The 21215-nt window shown below is 39.0% G+C and overlaps 1 protein-coding gene across 3 annotated transcripts in view; it reads right to left on the reverse strand.

The window, feature by feature from the left end:
- shdb (Src homology 2 domain containing transforming protein D, b) overlaps positions 1-21172 on the reverse strand; it is a 34313-nt gene extending 13141 nt beyond the window's left edge. For 2 of the 3 annotated variants that reach the window (XM_028443565.1, XM_028443563.1), the window contains exons 1-4: positions 15394-15616; positions 14390-14755; positions 12798-12948; positions 8731-8952 (exon numbers count right to left, since the gene is read on the reverse strand). In XM_028443565.1, the coding sequence (XP_028299366.1) occupies positions 8731-8952; positions 12798-12948; positions 14390-14719 (703 nt within the window). In that variant the 5' untranslated portion in view covers positions 14720-14755; positions 15394-15616. Of the gene's footprint in view, positions 1-8730; positions 8953-12797; positions 12949-14389; positions 14756-15393; positions 15617-21155 lie in introns of those variants that run through there. The other variant, XM_028443564.1, reaches the window with a different exon arrangement.
- Positions 21173-21215: the final 43 nt, after the last annotated feature.

Raw genomic sequence — 21215 nt, forward strand, 5'->3', positions numbered from 1 at the left:
CTGTGAATTATTGATGCATGGCGCAGTACAATGGCCCCATCTGGAGCGGGCCACACAACGACTGAAGCCAGGATTAAAGTGTGGCCTGGCACTCCTCTATGGGAGAAGGCACCCACACACACACACACACACACACACACACACACACACACACACACACACACACACACACACGCACGCGTGAATGCAAACACACCTGAGATCCTGAAAAGATCACTGCTGTCACACTCTGCTGCCTGTCAGCTCACCCTCACACCGCATTTCACACCTTTGATTCTCAGGCAAAGCTGACGGGGATGAGACATGAGGAGAGACAACGTTTTAAGCGAGAAACACACGGAGCGAGTGAAGGAGATTGAGAATGAAAACACAAACAATGGCAAGAGCAAAGGTACTTTATTTAAGAGCAAAAATGTGCCAAAGTCATCTGAGGTAAAGGCTGCAGAGTATGTGCACCCCACAAGTTGATCTTTTCCAGCATTTATCTGGTGGCGCTCTACAAAAGAGATTTGTAATTTATTTGTTTGTTTGCTTGTCTGTTAGCAGAATTCAGTCAAGAGTAGATTTGAATTAAAGATAAACCATGGATCATTCAAGGTTCTACTACATTGTGGAGGGAGTGTGGATCAATACACTGATTTGAAAAATCTAAAAATCTCTCATCATTGGCAAAAATTAAAAAATTAATACTGTAGTTTGCAACCGATCTTTATGGAATTTAATTCAGTTATGTTGGATTGGTTCCTCAATTACGAGAGTTTCATCCTAATCGGTTCTGGATTGGGCATTTTATTGCGATTCTTCATAAAAATGGGGCTGTCCATACATTTGGACCAACTGTGTCGTTGTTAACGGAAATATAAATTTCTTACAAGCCTTTAAAGTGTGAATGACCATGGTACCATGATCAGGATCACTGATCCATATAACTGCTATCTGGCAAGGAGGATATTTGGCGCTAGGCAGAGTTTTGCATTCTCTGAGTGCTCTTGCTTTTCTATTTATTTCCCAAATGCACAAATTAATATCAAATCCCAAAAAAAAACAATGCATGTATCCTATACAAGTTTAATCACCAGTCGTTGGTAACGTGAGTATTTAAGTAGAAAGTGTCTATTTGCACGGTTGCCGTACGGACAACCCCCTTTGCTATTGTATACGGTTACTGAAGTACAAGTATGTAGCGTCTTAGGGCTAGGGTTAGGGTTAGGAATAGGGTTAGAGTTAGGGATTAGGTTTAGTGTAAGATTTAGTCATGACCTAAATTGACCAATGACTGACCTATCACATGACCTAAACAAGCCAAATAGGTGTGCTGCGTAGAAATAGAATATTGGTATATTGATATGGCAACCGTACGGATAGCCACTGCCTTAAGTGTAAGTGTGACATTTAGGCATGTGGGCTACAAAGCATGCTGATCACAGCTTGTCTCATGGTCAAATTCTTCTGAGAAATTTGTTAAAATTCAGTCTACTCACATTCTTTTCTACCAGCTAAACATTTACAAGGACTTTTACTGTCTATGTTCACTGCCTAACCTCAGGAACTATCAGTGTTTTACCATATACCTGCTTTGCTTTGCTTTGCTTCATGGACACTGCATTTTAGACATTGTCTGGCTCCAACTTCTAAAGGTAAAATTAAATGACAGTTTGCTGTCTCTGTCGACAGTTAAAAATGTGATGTAATAGCTGCTTCCAAATACAGCTGACAATACTCTGAAAAAGTGCCAAAACACCACAAAACCCCACCAGCTTTTAGTAACATTTGATTGTGAATTATCATCACTCAGACTGCATCATGTTTGACTTTTTCCATGAGAACCAGAGATATGAGTGAATCCCACAGACACTGAAGTGCTGAGTAAGCTTCGTAACAACATTACTGAAGAATGAAACCCAGTAATGAAATTAACGCGCATTTCTGTGTCCTGACTGAGCACCATTATGGTTGCAAGATATCAGCTTGAATGATACGTCATACTGATGTTGATGCAAGATATGAACCAGAATTCAAATGTATCCTTTGATCCATAACCCCCCCCAGGACAGTAGTGACACACAGAACTCCAGACTAAATCAACTTCATAAGCCTTCAATGTCTTTTGTTCTTAACCCCAGAGATTGCTTTCACAGTTCCTGTGCTGCCTTATTGTGTCACGTTACCATAGTAACATGCTCTACGATAAAAACATCACAAAATTGGATAGAAGGGTGTATTATACTATAGAAAATTATATATATATATATATATATATTAAAATAGCTGCCAGAATCTTGCTATTGACTAGCTTTACTATCACATCAACGCCCTGCCATGAGGGTGAATATATTGACTCCATCAGGAATTAAAACAATGCATTGCTAGACGATGCCGTGGATGACGTTGTCACCTACAGTATGTGATGTGTGCTCACCCATTGTCTTTTTTTGGCTTTCCCACACTCAAACACCCAAGCCACGCATATATTTAAGTATTTTCAGAGTAAAATTCAGGGCGGTATGCAGATATTCATGCAGCTAGTTAGCATAAAGCTAGCAAAATTTAGATCTCATTATTCAAAGTCTGTGTTACCTTTAGGCAAAGCATAAATCACTGCACTCTGCACTGTCTTTGTGGCAGATTTATTGCTGTTATGTGCATTTATGCTAATCTCAGGTGAGCGCAGGGCAGTAGACTTTAATTTGGGCTTAAATTGGGCTTCATGCGTATCTTCATAAAGTAAATTTCATCTTGAAAGTCAGACTTCAAAACAAAAAAAAAACTTGATATATTTCCATCCAAATGGTTCCAAGACCATTATGTTTTTATTGCCACCTCTTCAGCTTCAGTCAGATTAGGTGTTATTGTTCAATTCACTCAGTGTAACAACATCAGCTTCCCTGCCCAATGTTAGTAGACGAGGCATGTGTTTACTGATACTAATGACACGTGTATAATGATGATACAGGGATGTGCGAGTCGGTACGCTGGCTGGTTTCACCTGGCATGCTTTCACTCTGCAGTGTTGAACAGGTCAAAAAATTCGGCTACCGAAGCAGAGTTACTCCTTAGTTGATCACATTTGAGCCTGCTCCAGTAGCAGGGTCACAGTGGGGTGTAAGGGTAAGTGAAAAAGCACCATTAGAGAAGCAAAGGTCATTTTCTATCTTGCTCTCTTAGCCTGAGAATAAAAAAAGAGGATATTTTCAGCTTGTACCTCACCCATCACCTATTGTTCAGCACAGTTGCCTCGAGCTTATTAAAACTTATAGTGATCATCAACAAACAGAGATAAATCATATACGCATTTTACACAATTAGATATCAATGCTTAGGACATAAACTGGGGAGTAACTACCAGGAAAACCACAACCTATCAGCCTCTTCACAAAAAAAAAAAATCACACATAAGTACACAAAATTCCAGATATCATACGACTCATTGGTGAATAATTATCTAGTATTCACCAAAGGTTGAAAATGTGTTGCTTTCCTTAAAGGAAACCAAAAGCATTAATAGCTTAAGAGCAGAGGCGTGACCATGCTAATTGCAGTAACCATTATTTTTTTTATTAACCCATGTAAACATATCTTTGGGGAAAATTGGATATTTAGCAATAGACTTGAAACAGATTACATTAATTGGCATCCTGCGAAAATCGCATACCAGGTGCCTAAACTATCTGCGAACAATTAGAAATAATGATTCGACGGGGGAGGGAATGTCCAGACTGGGTTTTCCTTTCAGTGTGCCATACAGGACGCACTGCCTTGGGTGATGGATAACTGACTTTTCGAGCACACCAGCTGTTTTTCCCGTCCCCGCAATCAAGGAGGAGCAGACAAAGACAGTAAACAGCTTCATTAGGTCTATTAATGGAGACATCTGCATTTCAAACTGCCAGACATCCATTCTTTTTTTTCTCCTTTACAAACAAAAGCCTTCTGTTGGGCAAAAAGCTCCCAAATGTACAAATGACAATTTCCACCAATCAGACAAAAATAACACGTCTGACAGTCGCTGGAGTTTCCTTTTGATGCAGATCACACCTTTTTTTTGTGAACCTTACTCCTATGTTCACAGTCATATTTTTATTCATATCTCTGTGGATACACAGAGCTAAGCATTACTCACTTTTTCCACCTATTTTTCTAAGTGGGGCATTATTTTCACTTCGTTATTCTCCTGTTCCTATACTTTTATGCCTCACTCTAGTTTCATCATTTATCATGCCTTCTTTTATATTGATAACTTTCCCAAAGCGCATCGCTCTTCATCAATTTTCGCAACAAAGATAAAGAAAGAAAATCAGTACACTACAAAATAACAAAGAAAATAAAAAAGACATGACTTGAGCAAAGCCTGGCTGCTTTTTCTGCTCAGATGCCTCCATGGTTTGCTTAGTCCTCATGGGCAAGAGTGAGCAGCAATAATCCAGCAATGTAAATCCCATTTCCTCTTTGTTTCACACATAGGCTGCACACTAATCCACAGGAAGGCTTTGCTTGTATACACACGGTGACAGTAGTTTGTTTTGGCTTGTGAAAGTCCGTGCATTAAGCAAGGGCTCAAACACTTGGTAGACAGATGGAACACACACCTGAATGGAGGATTGTCACTTCCTTTAGGAAGCTGTTGGTTGCCTTTCATAAACCTACTCCAATATGGTAACAATTCAGAATTACTGACTAACTTACTGTGTCTATATTATTTTGCTAGGATAAGCTCTCTGAGTTGCTTTTGATTTCATTGGTTCTTCCTGTGCACTTCAACATATAAAAGAAAAAGTGCATAAAATGGGCTTCATCAGTTCAGCAAAGCTCCCCGTCACTGCTCATTACGAAGGCTGGTGTCTCACACAGCATCACTGTATCAAATTCCTCCTTATTAGGTTGGACAATGTGTCATGAAAGCAAGTTGTTTGGCCCCTAAGGAACAGGAGTGATTTGAGGAAAGCACTAACATCAGCAACACAGGGAATATACAGCCACATTAATCCATGGCAGGAATAATCCATATATGATCATGCTCTCATCAGCATTCAGCAAACTAAACTAAAAAAGCTAAAAGCTAAACTTCAAGTATTTAAAAGACTAACAGCACTTTTTCACTGTAGTAGCTACACAGCTAGAATTTGGGCCACGTAGAAATAATCGAAGATAATTTACTCAAAATAAGATGTAAAATGTTGAAATTACCACTTGAAAGTTTGTTTTGAGAACCAATCTTGGTTGACAAATTGTGCGCATTGCATTGTGGGATGTGGATTAGTGGAGACGGATGCATAGAAATGGTAAAAATGGTGTGAAGCAAACTACTGTCCTCCTCGTTTGGTGAAGAAACGCTAAGGATGAAAGAAAAACCTTTTGCATTCGTCTACGAGACTCCACATCCGACAATGCAATGCATGAAAATGTCTGTCTGTCCGACCCGTTGGGTTAGGGAAAAGATCTTCCGCTCTGAATAGCCTGAACCTAGCTAGCAAACAAAGAAACCCTTCAAAATAAGACGATGGAATAAATTATTGGTGTGTGGGCATTGAAAAACATATGACCTTTTCTGAGAGAGCTTAAAGTGTACCACAGCTAAAGGAAGAAGAAAAACACAGGGGGAGAGACCAATAACTCTCAATCATTGTGCCATGGCACTGGTAAGCCATGAGGGATATAATGCTATTATTTCATCTGATATGAAATCTACTATAGAGCACACAAAGTACAAAAACAACAGATTTAAAGCACTTTCATCACATGCCTTGTGATCCTCACAGACTGAGGATCACAACTCTACTTCAGGGATTGGCCGCATCAAAACATTTAATACTTGAAGCTTTAACTCATGTGTTCACGTTGCCTTCTGAGAGTTGATAAGAAGAGATTAGCTCACTAATGACCTTGAATGGCCCAAACTCTCACCACTGGACTGTCTAATCACTTCCCTGGAACTAATGGCTGCTAATTTGATCTGTAACGTACGGTGACTGGTGACAGATGATGGAGATCTTTCTTAATGAGTGACTCCTGGATCTTTAGAGAGCTTGGCAAGGTGAGAAAAGTAAAAATGGAAAACTACTTTGTTAAAGATCAGAGTTATGACCACGCTATCCATATTCAATGCTCCCCCAGGTTAACATATTTACGCACATAAAGCTGGGAATGGTTTTCTTGTATAAACTCATTGCATGGGATTCCATAGTGTGTTCATTATTACACACCACCAACCACACCACAACAGGCGTACACACTCTTCTCAGCCTTCAATAAGGTTACGGTGGATAATTAAAGGTCCACACTCACGTGGGTGCATCTCCCTTAGAGAAACTGATGATAAGGATCTGCTGGCAGATCTGGATTCACCCCCCCCCCCCACCCCCCACATGCTCCCTTTTGCCCTTTAGCAGGTTATCTGACTGAGCGTGTCACATCCACGGAGACGACGGTGCTGAGAGGACAGCCCTGTCAATGCCGTTATGTTGGTGTGTATATGTGTGAAAGAGTCTGACTCTCTATTTGGCTCCCCACTCCACAGCCCCGCACCATTAATCCCCCCCCTCCTCACTACTGTGGCACTGAGCCTCCGTAAACATCCACAGATCAACCAAACATATCATAACCTTGGAGATCCCTTTTTCCAGTACTTTTTCTCCCAGACATTTTATTTTTCCCACTGCTACGCATTCTTCCTTATCTTATTCAACTCCTTCTTTCCATCTTTTCTCATTTTTCCTCATTCCATCCTTATCCTGATCCTTCCCACCTCTCCCCACCATCACATGTGGGCCGGGCCTACGGCTCGGAGGCTCTGGGACTGTGGATTAAACGTGAGAATGGAAAATGCTGTTTGTATGTTTATACTTCAGTGCTCTGGTGTGCACCAACAGACAGCATGCCAGCAGAGTGCTGACTCCAAATGGAAAAAAACAAGAGGTCAGACAACTGCAGCTGCACGAGCGCTTTCCTCCACTGCCGTCTCTAATGTAGCTGTGAGCACTTCTCTGCTGGAGTGCCTGCTGTATGTGGCACAAAGAGCTGAGAAGAGAGAAAAATGAAGGATGAAGGAGGAATGAGTGTCAAGAGGTGGCTTTTCTTTGGGAACCAGCTGTCCACCGCCTTCACTCTGAAGTAAACCGCAGTGTCTCTTTGGTGCTCTTATGGTTAATGTATTTAGAGCCTAAGTGCGACGTGAACAAAAATACCAAATGTGTATGTGTGTATTCAGACAAGACTGTGCTGACCGTGACTCTGTTATAAGCAATGGATCAGTCACGCACTTGTGGGCATGTAATTAACGGCAAAGAGAGGCTGGGAGGAGGGAAGCAGCACGAGAAGAGTGTGAAAGCATGGGAGTGAGGATGAGGCATGGTTGATTTATTATACCATCACCTTGACCTTGGTGACTTCTAAGATGCGGCTCAATTAAGCCGACTTGGCTCAACGTGCTTTAGGCTGATCCACTCCTAAATGATCTATCAGCCCCACTCTGCCTCTTTGGTCCGCCCTGTGCCTCCTTTTCCAACACTTTCCTACTTTAAATTTAAATCCAGAAGATAGAAAGCAGCGTGACTCACAGTTTCTGCACAGCAGTGCGGATTAACTGGTACGTATGGCAAATAACATGTGTCCCTTCGTGGCTAGCCTTTCACATTAAACTTCTCACACAAGGAGCCCTTTGTCAGCACTAATGATCATCTTAGAGATTGTTCTGTCTGCGGCCAGTTGTGTGAAAGCAAGAAATCGATAACCACCAGAAAGAGTTTAAATGGAAAAAGAGAGATATGTGTCATGTGAGCAGAAACAGTGAAGGTCAAGGTCATGGCATTCTCCATCTCCCGTTAAAAAGGCTTTGAAGATGCACTAACGGAGCAGAGATTACATCAAAGGTCAGGACAGTTATGGTTTATATCACACTAAACAGGGTTAGTATGTGCTACAAAGGAACGCTCAGATCCTTTAGTTCCTGATCTTTACTACCTCTGCTTATAGGAGCTAATATTTTCACCAGTGTTTATTTATTTGTTTGTTTGTCTGTTAAAAGGATTACGTCAAAAGTAATCAATAGATTTTGGAATTTGGAGGGATATCCGGAGCAATATACTGATTCTGAATCACTTTCAAAAATAGAAAAAACCTCTCTCTCATTAATTAGGATTTTTCCAAAAAATAGGGGTGCTCATACATTTCAACCTACTTTATCGTTATTAATGGGAAAAGAAATCAGGGTACCATGATGAGGATAACTGGAGATTTGGCGCTTGAGCTCTCTGAGTGCTCTTGTTTTTGTTTATTTTAAATTATTTATCTTTACAAACTTCAAATAATTGAGTCCCTTTTAAATAATATGATAATAAAACACCTCCAGTGACTTTAAGGAGCAACAGATAAAGAATATGAATAGTTTATTTGCATAGAGACACACGGTGAATCCCAATGGTATATGATCTTTTATCATGGGATTGCTAATTAGTTAATTCTACAAGTATGATAGAATAGCAGATTGAAAATGAATGAAATGTAACAATAAACCTTGTAAATTATAGTCAGTTACGTCATGTCAGTAATGAAAAACGAATATTGGTCAGTTTTATAAACACGGTCCAAAAAACATCATAGATCTAGAATTAATGAAAGGCGATTGACCCTTCAGATAATAAGTCCTTAAATCAGGTTTCCTAACAAACAATGAGGCTTTAGTGTTGTGCTTTCCACATGTAGAACAATAAATAACCCGAAGCCTTGTTTGGGTACCTGCAAAAGCTTTGGAAATGTGATCTTTCTTCCACTCCCATGGTTGGTCGTACTCATCGGCCGGTCGCTCGTCATCTTGTGGCAGTCTGCTGTTCTCTTTGCCCTCCTCCTGAGGCTCTCCGTAAATCAAACCCTGGCACTTGCTTCGCTCATCTTCATAGGGGGTGTCGTAAAGCTGTACGCCTCCGTGCAATCTTCCTCCTCCTGGCCCACGCTGCAACTCTGCCGATAGATAGAAACAAAAAAGATACATGTAATCGATTGATGGAGAAAATCAATTTATATATCAAATCTATATATCAAAATTCAAGATATATCGAGTTTTCCATTTTATCAATATAAAAAATTACAATTTCACCTATATCAATATCAATATGTATATTTTATTTTATTTTATTATTATTATTATTATTTTTAGGAGTCACTGCTTTCACTACTTCTCAGTATAAAAAGCACAGTTTCATGCATTGCTGAGTGCATTCTCACCCAGACCTTCCCCTAAACAAGTCACACTACAGAACTCACTCACAAGTGCTGTCCCTTAGAGGAGAAAAAGACTAAAGTGGCACATAGTGAGCAGCTGTTTGTTAGTATCTGTGCCTGTGTGGCATTTGGATCGTTGAATTTACCTTAGAACTGTCTTTCTGGTCAGACTTCATTTTAAATAAAATTATCGATATGTATATCGTATATTGCTAATTTGAGAAAAGAAATATTGAGATATGAGTTTTGGTCCATATCACCCAGCCTTAAATGGTAGTGTGATTAAAAAAACCACTAAACATAGCCAAATAAAACAATCTTGTTTGGGTTGCCAGAGTTTTGCAGGGCTTAAAACAAGTAACAGAAATATACATTCATTTGTGCAGAGAATTCAAAACTCAAAAAGGCAAAACACTGTGCTTTATAAGTAAAAACTATTTATTTATGTATTCATTTTTGGCTTTAAACCGCAAGCGCAGTCCCTTGTTAACATTTTTATCACTTTCTCAGTAGGTTCTGACCTGCATCTATTGTGTGAAGACCAATATGACAATGTGATAAAAGGCTTTAGGATACTAATGCAAGCAAAAGTAGAGGAAATCTGATTTTCGGAAAACAATGATATTAACCACTGTGCCGCAGCAGCAACCTTCAGCCATGAAAACTGATATTCTGACATCCAAAAACAGGTGAAATCAGAAAGAAACATAAGGGTGGAAGCATCTGTTGTACTCGCTCCAAGCAGCTTTACAAGAGAGGAGGAGATACACATACTAGAAGAATAGAACTGGTGTAAATAAAAGGGTTGGCAGCCATCAGGGGAAGAGAAAAATACTTTAACCTTCACACAACTACACATAGCTATTGGTGACCCTGTAGTCACCATGGTGACCAAGTATATACCCGAGGGAAAGAGCCAATGAAGGTAATGGGAAAATTGAGAGCGAGTGAAAGAGGAGCAATGAAGGTAGTGGAGAAAAAGAACAAAAAATGCAATGAGAAAATAAGGTGTGGAGACGGGCACGCACGAGAAGGACAAGGGGAGGGAGGGAGGCGGGGCGGCCTGGCTCTGTCAGCGTTTGACGATAAGTCTTTCAGACAGAAACACAGCAGGGATGGATGTTGCTCCACCTGTGCTGGGAGCCCGTGATGTCACAGCAAGCCCGGAGGAGAAGATAAAAGCTTGGGGAAATACAAATAAAAGGGGATAAATTCACACGAAACTAGAAGAAAAACACACGCAGAGAATGAGGATGGGGTGTGCACAACAAGCCGTGGCAGACAGCGAAGAAACTGGGCAGTAGTAGCAGTGAGAGCTGCGGGGCATATTTTAGGCATGCAAATATGAGTCAGTCGGGATGAGGAGATTTATGACAGACTTAAAGCACAACTGCAGGGGTAAAAAAAAAAATGCCTCCCTAAAGTACAGTAGAAAAGAAAGTGAGGGGAGTTCAAGTTTCAGAGAAATACAGCTGTAATGTCTCTTCAACAGACGGACCGCACTGGAGTGACACGTTCGATTCAGCTTCAATGAAAAGACTGTGACAATGCTTTCGCAATGCTTTGCCATCATCGGCGTGAACCTAATCTCCTCAATGGCTTCATCCTGCTGTGCCAACAACACAATCATTTCTTCTAGGTTTCTCATTTAAGAGAGAGCATGCAATATGCACCATTCATCCCATGACGTTCTTTGGAGATGCACAAGGGCCGTGTGTATAAAAACAGAGAGAACATGGCATTAAATTTGCTAAAGAACAGATCAAAATGACAGCTAAAGACTGCCTCAGGGGCCAAGGAGAGAGAGAGCCCTCGAGATGAAGAGAGATAGAGAAATGGAGGAAGCAGAAGGTGCAGTCTAAATGACTGAAGAAAATCAGGCCGAGAGTGTGGGGGGGGTTAGGTTTAGGCGGGGGGTGGCAGACAGAGATGTTATACGAGTAGTGACAAATGGAAAAGGATGGATGGGAGTTAGGCGATGTGGGACACATTCAGAGGGGAGATGAGGGGCTGGAGAGTAGATGGAGGACACTCTTTAAATCAGTATTTCATGAGGCCTTGGACTGACTCGCAGTAAAGGACAAAAACACTTTAAGGGGGAAATGCATATATATTAGCACATTTTGACACTTTTTTTTTAAGGGATCTTCCACTGTTTTTACCAATGTGGCCAAAGACCTCTGATATGTCTTTATTAGAAGTTCTATGCCTAACCAAATGCATTATTTGGCACCATATTCATTTAATTAACTTTTTAAAATGGGACTACTTTACCGTTTCCGAAATTTGATGAACAAAATCCGTGACCAAAAAAAACCTGTGACCGCAGGGGGCGACAGTTCCAACAATGCTGTGTCAAGGACGGCATGAAGAAGAGAAGAAGAGCTCCGGTTGCATGTAAACACAGGCAACCAGGATCGGACTGCTGCTCAGAGCAGCGATGGTGTCACGCCAAGAGATCAGAGCAGCAGTCCTGCCTTTACAGATTTTTTTTTGGGTCTAGGATTTTCGTTTATCAAAAATAAGTTTACATCAACTTTTTTTTTTTACCTTTTACTGATTTTTGGAGCAACCCAAAGCAGCACAAGTTGTCATTTTGACTGAAAAATCTGCTAAATGATCCTGAATGCCTTCACTCCTACAGAAGACAATGGACTGAAGGGACGATTCACGTCATCAATAAAGTCATTTCAACAGACTCAAAAATGGTGAATTAGTCCCATTTTAAAAAGTTAATAAATTGAACATGGTGCAAAATAATGCGTTTTGGTAGGCATAGATCTTCTAATAAGGACATTTCAAATGTTTTTGGCCACATTTGTAAAAACAGTGGAGGATCCCTTTAAGGGTAGAAAAGGAATTCCTATATCTAAAAAAATAATGGATGTCATAAAATATAAAGATAGATGTTGATGATGATGAAAATCTCAAGTAATTATTGTAAAAAAAATAATCTAATTAACTATATAAATAATTGCCTATAAAATGCCACAAATAAACAAGACCTTAACAAAATGATTCATTTAAAATATATAATTGCTCTCCTCAATGTTTTGGTCCATTATAGGTGTGAATATATGAGTTATGTGGGATTACAGCTCTAATCTTACCTCGGCTGACCTTTAAACTGTGTCCTTTGCTCTGCAGAGCTGAGCGTAACATGATTCCACAATGCAATGGTTCAATTCACTTACTGTGGGTTGTTTACTGCAGTACTATTGAATAGAACTTTGCATGATCACTGTCTGCTACCACTTGAATTGAATGGCAAAACAGAGACTTTTTATAAAGTGATATCACTTAAAGAATAATCAAAAGGGTGCGAAAAGTGAGTGCACAAACACTGTGGGAGTCAAAAGTTCACGTATTATATTCCAATTTTACTTAGGAACTTGCTTTACTTAAACTTACTTAAAGGGAATATGATAAATGGGTGCTATTATACGAAAATACCTTTATCATCCTTTGGAATACATTTTCCACAAACCACAGACTGAGATGCAGCAATAACGTTGGACTGTAAAGAATGATTGGGAACTTTTAATAAACTTGAGCCTGAGAATAAAACAGACACTTTATCTGACCTGTTATGACTCTCTGTGCTTCGTAAGGCTCCATGTAGCCGTTATTTTCACAGGGAACGGGTCCGAGATCTGGCTGTAGTCGGTGGTCTGGTCGGGCATCAAACGGATCTGAATAATCTGTGTCCCCCACCAACGGAGCAGATGGTACAACCTGCAGGAGAGAACAAGGGTTTACTTAAAAAAAATAAAATAAAAACTTTGAAATTTCCATATGACTATATTGAAAGTTCTTCCAGTCATTCTGTATGCAGATTAGTATCTAGGTGAGCCAAGCACAAGACTGCATAGACAATAGCTCATCAACAGCTGAACACTTGGAACAAGTAAACGGTCCCTTACTGATGAGTTATTTAAATGATTGCAGACATTTATCATCCTCAGATGTGCAGCCCTGGGCATCTATCCTAATAAAAACACATCAGTGCTGTGTTAAAGATACTAGAGGGATCCAAACAACAACAGCTCCTAGAGTGAGGTTCACTATCACATCTATTTATTTCACATGAAACCAAAATAATTAAGTCAATCACTGCATGCCTAAGAGAAAAACTACAACCATCTGCCACAGTGACACAAAGATACCTCCCCATATGCTCTCAAACAAACACGTATACAGTATTAAACTCCAAAAATCCTTTGTGTCTCTTTCTGGGACAAAGAAATCCTTTTAGCATGACTGGCTTCCCAAATTTCCACCCAAGCATGCGCACCACAACAAAATCCCCATCCTAATCCCATGACGATTTTGTAACAGGTTATCTATCAATGCAAAGGAATCTGCAATGTTAATTAAGAGTGCGGATGTTCCCACAGACCATGGGAAATTAATGAGAGAGCAGGGATAGGCCAAGCAGAGAAAGGGGAGCTATCGAATTCAGCTAAAACCATTACTGCAATTCCACTCTGGGACTTCCACACTTGTAGCACTCTCTATTGAGTAAATTCATAGATTCATCTGAAGCAATGGAAATTTAGATGATACTCCTAAGTTACTCGGCATATGTGAGTTGCCTTAATGCACGGACCATTTCCTTGTAAAAGCCTTACTTATGCTCTACTTATTCTCCCTACATCAGCCTTTTTTTTTGTTCTTAGAAGCAGATATGTTGGTTACACGTAGAACGCAAACCCAGAGGAGCATAGTATGTAGTCCTGATTACTCAAACCGTCTTAAAGCATAAATTATACCTTCCTGTATCTCAGTTTATGCCCCGTAACAGTGCTGGGGGTGGGGGTCTCGCCTGCAAAACTAAATCTCATTTATTATTTATGGACACATAAAGCTGGGGGTCCTTGCTCCGCTCTGGTTTAATGGTCTGATCGAGCAATCAATAAATCTTTCTTCCATCTATAGCAGTAAATCTACCTGATGTGTGGAGTGTAATGTGATTTATGTGAGTAATCCATACTTTGGACTGATACTGTAAATCACCATTTCTGGGGTTTGATCAATAAAGATGTCATAATAGTAGAAATGAGATGAGAGGAACGTGGATGTGTGTGTGTGTGTGTTTTTTCTACATCTTCCCAACTTATTAAAAAGAGACATAAAGATTCTAGTCGCACATCTTTGACAAAACAAAGGCTCTCACGGGCTCTGGTTGATCCTCCAGAGAAATGGCACTCAGAAGAATCTTGGTGCGTCCCAACTCCTGCGAGTCCACTTTGATGAGTCTGTGTTTCGGTGACTTTACGTCCACGCTGGATGACTTCATTGGAGACCCATAAACTGGCGTGGCGGGGTCCGAAGATCCAGATTCCATTCTGGACCTGTTTTCAGAGTCCTCGTAGGGGTCCTCGAAATCAAGGTCTCTCTGGAGTCTGTAGGCTTTGAGGATCTCACTCTCGGTGTAGTCTGGTGTGGGGGGCTGTGGGGGCACCTTCCTACCAAAGCTTAGGTAGTCTTTGAGCCACTTGGCCATTGCAGCTTTCAGATGAGATGGAGGAACAGCAGGCGGCTGCAGGGGGGACAGGGAGACAAACACGGGGTTACTGCTTCATATTCGGTGAGTATGAATGAACTATACATTGGATTTACTCAGTCAGAGGAAAATAAAAATCAGGCCTAATTAATTCCCCATTAAAGAAAAACTACAATACAATGGTTTTTAGTTGTATATCTGTGCATTAATATCACTGATCGGGTGTGTGAGAGTTTTTTTCTTTTTAATTTACATTCATCCGTGTGAGATTCAGCAGTTGGACAGCTGGACTTTATAGCTCTTCTTTTGTTTTGTTTTTTACAGAGCAATAACATCTGGCATCTGGACTGACCATAGAGAGTAATTACATTTCACAGCTTTCCAATAAAGCTTGTCTTATAACATGGGGACCAAATTGAAAGTACAGGAAAACTGTTGGATTTCATTAGTGTAATAATAAAGTCAAGTAAGTTGTAAAAAAAAAAAAAAAGAAAGAAAGAAAGAAAGAAACATTAGAAATAATTTGGCGACTTTCTTTAGTGGTGAAAACAACATAAAATACGAATAGTGTAGTTTCGACATCAACTTATGAGATAGATCTAAAGAAAAAAGCTTGAATCCTTTGTGAGCGCAGCACTCAGAAAGCGCAGCACTCAGAAAGCGCAGCCACGTACCAAACCAATTCAGCCCCGCAGCCACTTAGGATGCTTCGCTCCGTGTTCCTTCATGTCCAAAGACGAACACAAAGCTCTCAGACTGACGCTTTCACTTGCACAAACTGCAAAGTAAAAAAGAAAGAAAAGAAGTAGAAAAAAACTGCGTCCTTTTAACTAAAGCAAAGAAGAAGAAGAAGCGCAGAGATCCGGGGCTGTTGCTGCCACCGCTGAAGGGAAAACGTGCGAGTGCAGAGCGACAGCAGCACGCACACAAACTCCAGCGGGTGATTAAAGGGGAGGTGCTTCGCTTCGCTTCCACAGGGACATCCTCCGGATCCTGCTCACAGTCAGCCGACACTTCATTCACCCGAACACATGCAGGAGGAGTTTAGTCAGTCAGAGACGTCCCTGCTCCTAAATGTGCTCCAAAGATGTGGAGCATACATTATTTATCTGTATGACATCATTGGGTTATTCTCGTGCTTTAGTCTCAGTTATTGAAAACTAAGAAATCGTAACAATAACTGTTTACTGTGAGTAAACCTTCTACAAAAAAAAAAAAAAAACTACTGCTCAAAACTCACCTGTTTCAGCTCCTACAACCTGCAATAGCACTCCCATTCTTTGTTTGTCTGTTTCAATTTGGAAAACGTCTTTTAGCTCTTTTTTTTTTTGAAAGAGCTATATGAAACTTATGTATTATTATTTATATTATTTTTAAGTGTTGTGCAATTAGGAGAAAATGTTACATCATGATTTAGGTAGATTTATATCCTGATAATATATATATATATATATATATATATATATATATATATATATATATATATATATATATATATATACAGTATATAGTATTTGTTCCTTAAAAATACATTAAGTGAATGGAAAATTGCCATTCATTTTATTTATATATATATATATATACACAAAAAATCCCAAAATAAATGGTATGTCTCCTTTTATAATCTTCTCAATGAAGGAATATTTGTGACTTTTACATATATGCAGTGGCTATCCGTACGGTTGCCGTATCAATATACCGACATTCTATTCGTACGCAGCGCCCCTCATTTGCCAGTTTAGGTCACGTGACTAAGACTAAACCTAACCTTAACCCTAAAAAATGTTGCAATATAGGGTTATAATCTAAGCCTAACCCTAAGACGCTACGTACGTGTACTTTGGTAAACTAGTAAAATAGACACTTTCTTACATATACACTGTTGTCTCATGTAAAGCACATCTAGTTGCTTTGTGTATGAAATGCATTATACAAATACATTTGCCTTGCTTTGCCTTGCCCTGTGTTCTGATTTGTAAAATGTATATGTGGAAATTCCACCAGTGGGCGCAATAACCAACAATAATGGCCACTGCTGTCATTTTAAACTGTACCTGTAGTGAATTTTACCTCCAAGCTCCATCAAAGATCATATATGATAGAAGAGGTTTATTCTTTAATAGTCCTTCTGCAGGAGATACATTTACTATAGTGACACAGTATGTAACCAGACTAATTGATGATTCCGGTGCCTCCACATACCGTAGTATCCATTTTCTGCATCTGTGTCGAGCTAAACTAAACACTTATTGCTCATGTCCGAGTACGACCCGGCTGGTGTTAAATTGATACCCTGAAGCCAAACATCAAATTTAGTTATAGTATCTTAAACGATTTCTAAGAAAAGCTGTCCCCTTTGAAGATACCTCAAACAGAGTAAAGAAAGCTGGAACAAGGGCAAAAACTCCGGAAAAAATGATTGTACACTTCTCATTTTCGAACTCCATCAAGGTATTGATACCCTGAAGCCACACACGGAACTTGGTTAACTCGGACGGACAGACGCATGGACGGAGGGACGGACGGACAGAGGTTAAACCTATATCACCCTTCCACTTTGTGGCGGAGGATAATAATGTCAAATAAAATGTAGCCCAACAGGGAAATTTGTCTTTGAATTGTACCTATCCCGTTGAGGAATAATATATAATTATTATTATTATTATTATCTGTAAGCACACAAAACATCTTATTTAGAATTATTACATTTATTTAAACTTTTTTTTTATTTTACTGAGCTTCTCAATAAAGAAGACAATGTGAAAGGAGGAGGTGGGTGGGACAAGCACAGCTGTGTACCCTAAAATCTAAGCTTCATTCTGCAACCCACTCCAAATATTCTAACCCAGTGTAGTTATAAAACCATATGGCCACCACCTTAACTGGAGGATTCCTTCTTTAGAACTCTGTTTCTCGCTCGAGTAGCACAAAGAGCATGAAGAGTTATTTTGTAAAAGCAGATAGCACAGTTTTATACATTTTCAGAAAATGAGTTTTTTTATAATTTGGTTTCGGTGGTATGTATCAGATCAAAGTTGAGTGGCTTTGATCAGAGAAAATATATCAACGAGAACTAATTTACTTAAAATTCATAAAAACAGTCATCTGCTTTTGTAATTGATCCCTTTTCAAGTCAAATTCATCATCATCGCAACGTAAATTTACATTACATAGCCAATAAAGTTGATTCTGATTATATTTTGTCTTAAACACTAATATTTTTCCATGTTCATGGCCATTAACTGACAGTGTTAAACCATATACCTGAGTAAAAATAAATAAAGTTGAAGTAGAAAGAGCTTTATCTCAATGGTTTGGTCCTTTTAAATGTGTCTCACTCTCTCATTGGTCTCATGTTCCCTTGTGTCCAGGCCAACTGTGCACCACGGTGGGTAAAACCCTGTCTAAGTCTGTTAAAAGGTCGTAAATGCCGCTTCACATCACTCCTGAGCTCACTTTCTCTGGGGGGGAAGCTGGATGAGGTCATCGAGCGAGAATCCACCCCCACCGCTGTCACCACGTCCATTCACTTTATCACATCCTCCACATCCCGCAGACCGTCTTCACACACAAGTGTTTGCCAGCCTTCGCTCAAATACCACAGGAGGGAATGGAGATCCAGCAGAGCACATACTGTGTGTCACTGGGTAGAAAGGCCTTTCAGCTGCATTGGTTCAGTTCAAAGAAAATTCAAAAATGATCATTGGCACCAGTAAAGGTGTTTTCCTGTTCATAGATGTTCACCATTTGTGAAAACACCCAATATTCTCCAAGAAGATGCTGAAATAGTCAAGTCAAATCTTTAAAAAGGTGTAAAAAATTACTTCTAGTGCAGTGGTTTCCAAACTTTTCACACTCCCGTACCCCTTCAGACATTTAACCTAAAGTCATGTACCCCCTACTGCTGCACACTTAAAAAACACAATAATCTTCTTACATTTTTCTGGAGTGTGACTCAAATTATACTTTATCTTGTCCAGTTTAATAAACATCATAAGATCTTGAGAATATCTGGAGTGATGTCATTGTATATTTACAGAACTTAAAGACATTATAAAAGGGAAAGGAAAAATGGATGGAAAAAAAATAAAGCACACTGAGTCAGCATGAAATGTAACAATAAGACTGTACTGTGTTGACATTGGCTTATCCTTGACTGCTCCAGGAATAAGATTGTTGAAGTTGAAATTAAAAGTCTGGAATGTTCATTTGCTTCCTCTGCGGCGATAATTACTTTTCTTTTGTTATGTCAAGGCAAAAGAAGAAGAAGAAAAAAACACGTGTTGGACAATTGACGGTGGGCGTGGGGTGGGGGTAATACAGCAACAACAAATATATATACTTGTGTAACTGCAATGTATTATGACAATGACTGAAAGACGCTAATAAATAAAAATGTAAAAAAAACCAAAAAAAAAACCATAATGTAATTCAGTTTTTTTCAACTTGGGGTCGTGACCACATGTGCGGTCGTCTGGATTTCAAACATGGTCCCCTGAAAGTCTAATAATTTATAACAATGAAGAAAAAAAACTGATTAGAAATTCATTTTTAAACTGTTTTAATTATTATGCTTTTTTAGAATTATAACATCACACACACAAAACAATCTGCATTCTTTCACTTTCTGAAACTTTGTGCACTAATCCTGGCAACTCCAGCACTACAGTGAAATCTGTCTCTGAATTTTACTGATCCTGTTGAGGAACAATATATAATAATGGATAATCATCTGTAATCATGGGTGGTCGGCTAATGTGTAATTTGTGGCAATGCTATAGTTTCCAATTTTTATTTTTTATTCATGTAGAACAAATTACAATTTGCGTATTCCACTTTGGAAACCTGGGTTCTCGTCGATATAAATTAAATATCCTCTTAGCCCTGTGTTTACAGTGATATCTAATGTATCTCATCTAATATTGTTCTGAGTTGTTGTTGTTGTCATTTTCTCCGTGTTTCTGTGTTTCCAACACAAACAACGGATGTGCTGTCATGTCATGAGTGTCATCTTGTTGGGAGATATTAAATATATTAAATAGTTTGTCTTTCTTTAACGGTGTTTTACAACGTTGGTTTTGTTAGATGGCTAAATACTTGTTTATGTGGATCTTGTTGGGTTTTTTCTTTCTTATTATGAATTCCATATTTTGATAAGCGCATTGAGATGACTGTTGTAAATTCGCTAATACAAATAAAGTTGAATTGAACTTAATTAAATTAACACTTGCCAGCAGAAACATATGAAATTGTCATTGATGTTGACATTGGTGGTCTCGATTTGGAACGCCCTGCCACCCAACCCTAGTGCTCACTGCACGTCACTGCTTACAACTAATAGTCAACACAAAAACAAAAGCTCAACGACTCTAAAGTATGTTTTTATGATAATACACAAGAAGAATTAACAGATCTTTTAACTGTATTTTTCAGCAGCACAAATTTTTCAGGTGCACAAATTAAGTCAACCTAAGGAACAATATTGTGTGCTAATAGACAGATACGTGCACTAGCCTGGCTTGTTTAGTATATTATGTTGGCCACAATGAAAATGATTGTTTTTTTAAAAGATGCTGCTACGTGTGAGGTTTTATTTGTGACAAATTACCGTATTGGCTTGGAGTCGAAAACAATGTAAATTTGCAGCAAGAACAGCACCATCATTTCATTTGACAAAGACCAAAGATCAATTTTGCCCTGTTTATTAGATAATAATTTGCTGAAGATGGTATTCATATGCTAATGCTTCAACGTTCCCTGTACACGATCCTGGTAATAGAAATCCTAGTGGCATATATTTAAAAGTGATGTAAAATAATTACATATACAAAAAATAAATAAATAAAAAATTTAAAAAAAGAACTCAAATGTGTTTATCCTACAAGCATAATGAACGTTTATAGAAAAAAAAAACATTCCTTAGTTAATTAATGAGATGATACAGAGGTTAAAAAAGAAAATAGCAGACACAATGCTTTGGTTTTTCCAGTAAATAAATTTAATTTAAAAAGCAACAGTGGGATTTCCCAGATTGCCTCATTAAAGAGAGTTAAATGTGGATTTCTCTGAACTTTCTATTATTGTTTTTATTGTTAGGAGCTACACAAACAATATGCCTCAGTCATTTAGTCAATGGTGAACATAAACACAGGCCATATTTCGGTTGATTAGGTTATATTTATGATAGAAATGAAGGCGCACGAGCCTGTGAAAACAACGCGGTGGTCTGCCTCGTTAGTACCGCCCTCTCCCGGTTAGTTGCGTGAATTGCAGCGTAAACAACAGCTTCTGTGTAAAACATTTTATTACCCCACTTTCCATGAAGAGGCGGAATTAAAAATACATTTTAAACTGATAAGACATGTTTTTTTTCTTAGTGTACAGGAAAGTACAGCAGTTAAAGGGTCAGGTTGTCGACTTTAAAACGTCAACTCACCTTTTTCGTCACCTGCACCGACAATGTCATTCACTGTTGATCGAAGTCACATTTTAATAA

This window comes from Gouania willdenowi, chromosome 4 (assembly GCF_900634775.1).
Source record: "Gouania willdenowi chromosome 4, fGouWil2.1, whole genome shotgun sequence".
Classification (NCBI taxonomy): domain Eukaryota; kingdom Metazoa; phylum Chordata; class Actinopteri; order Blenniiformes; family Gobiesocidae; genus Gouania; species Gouania willdenowi.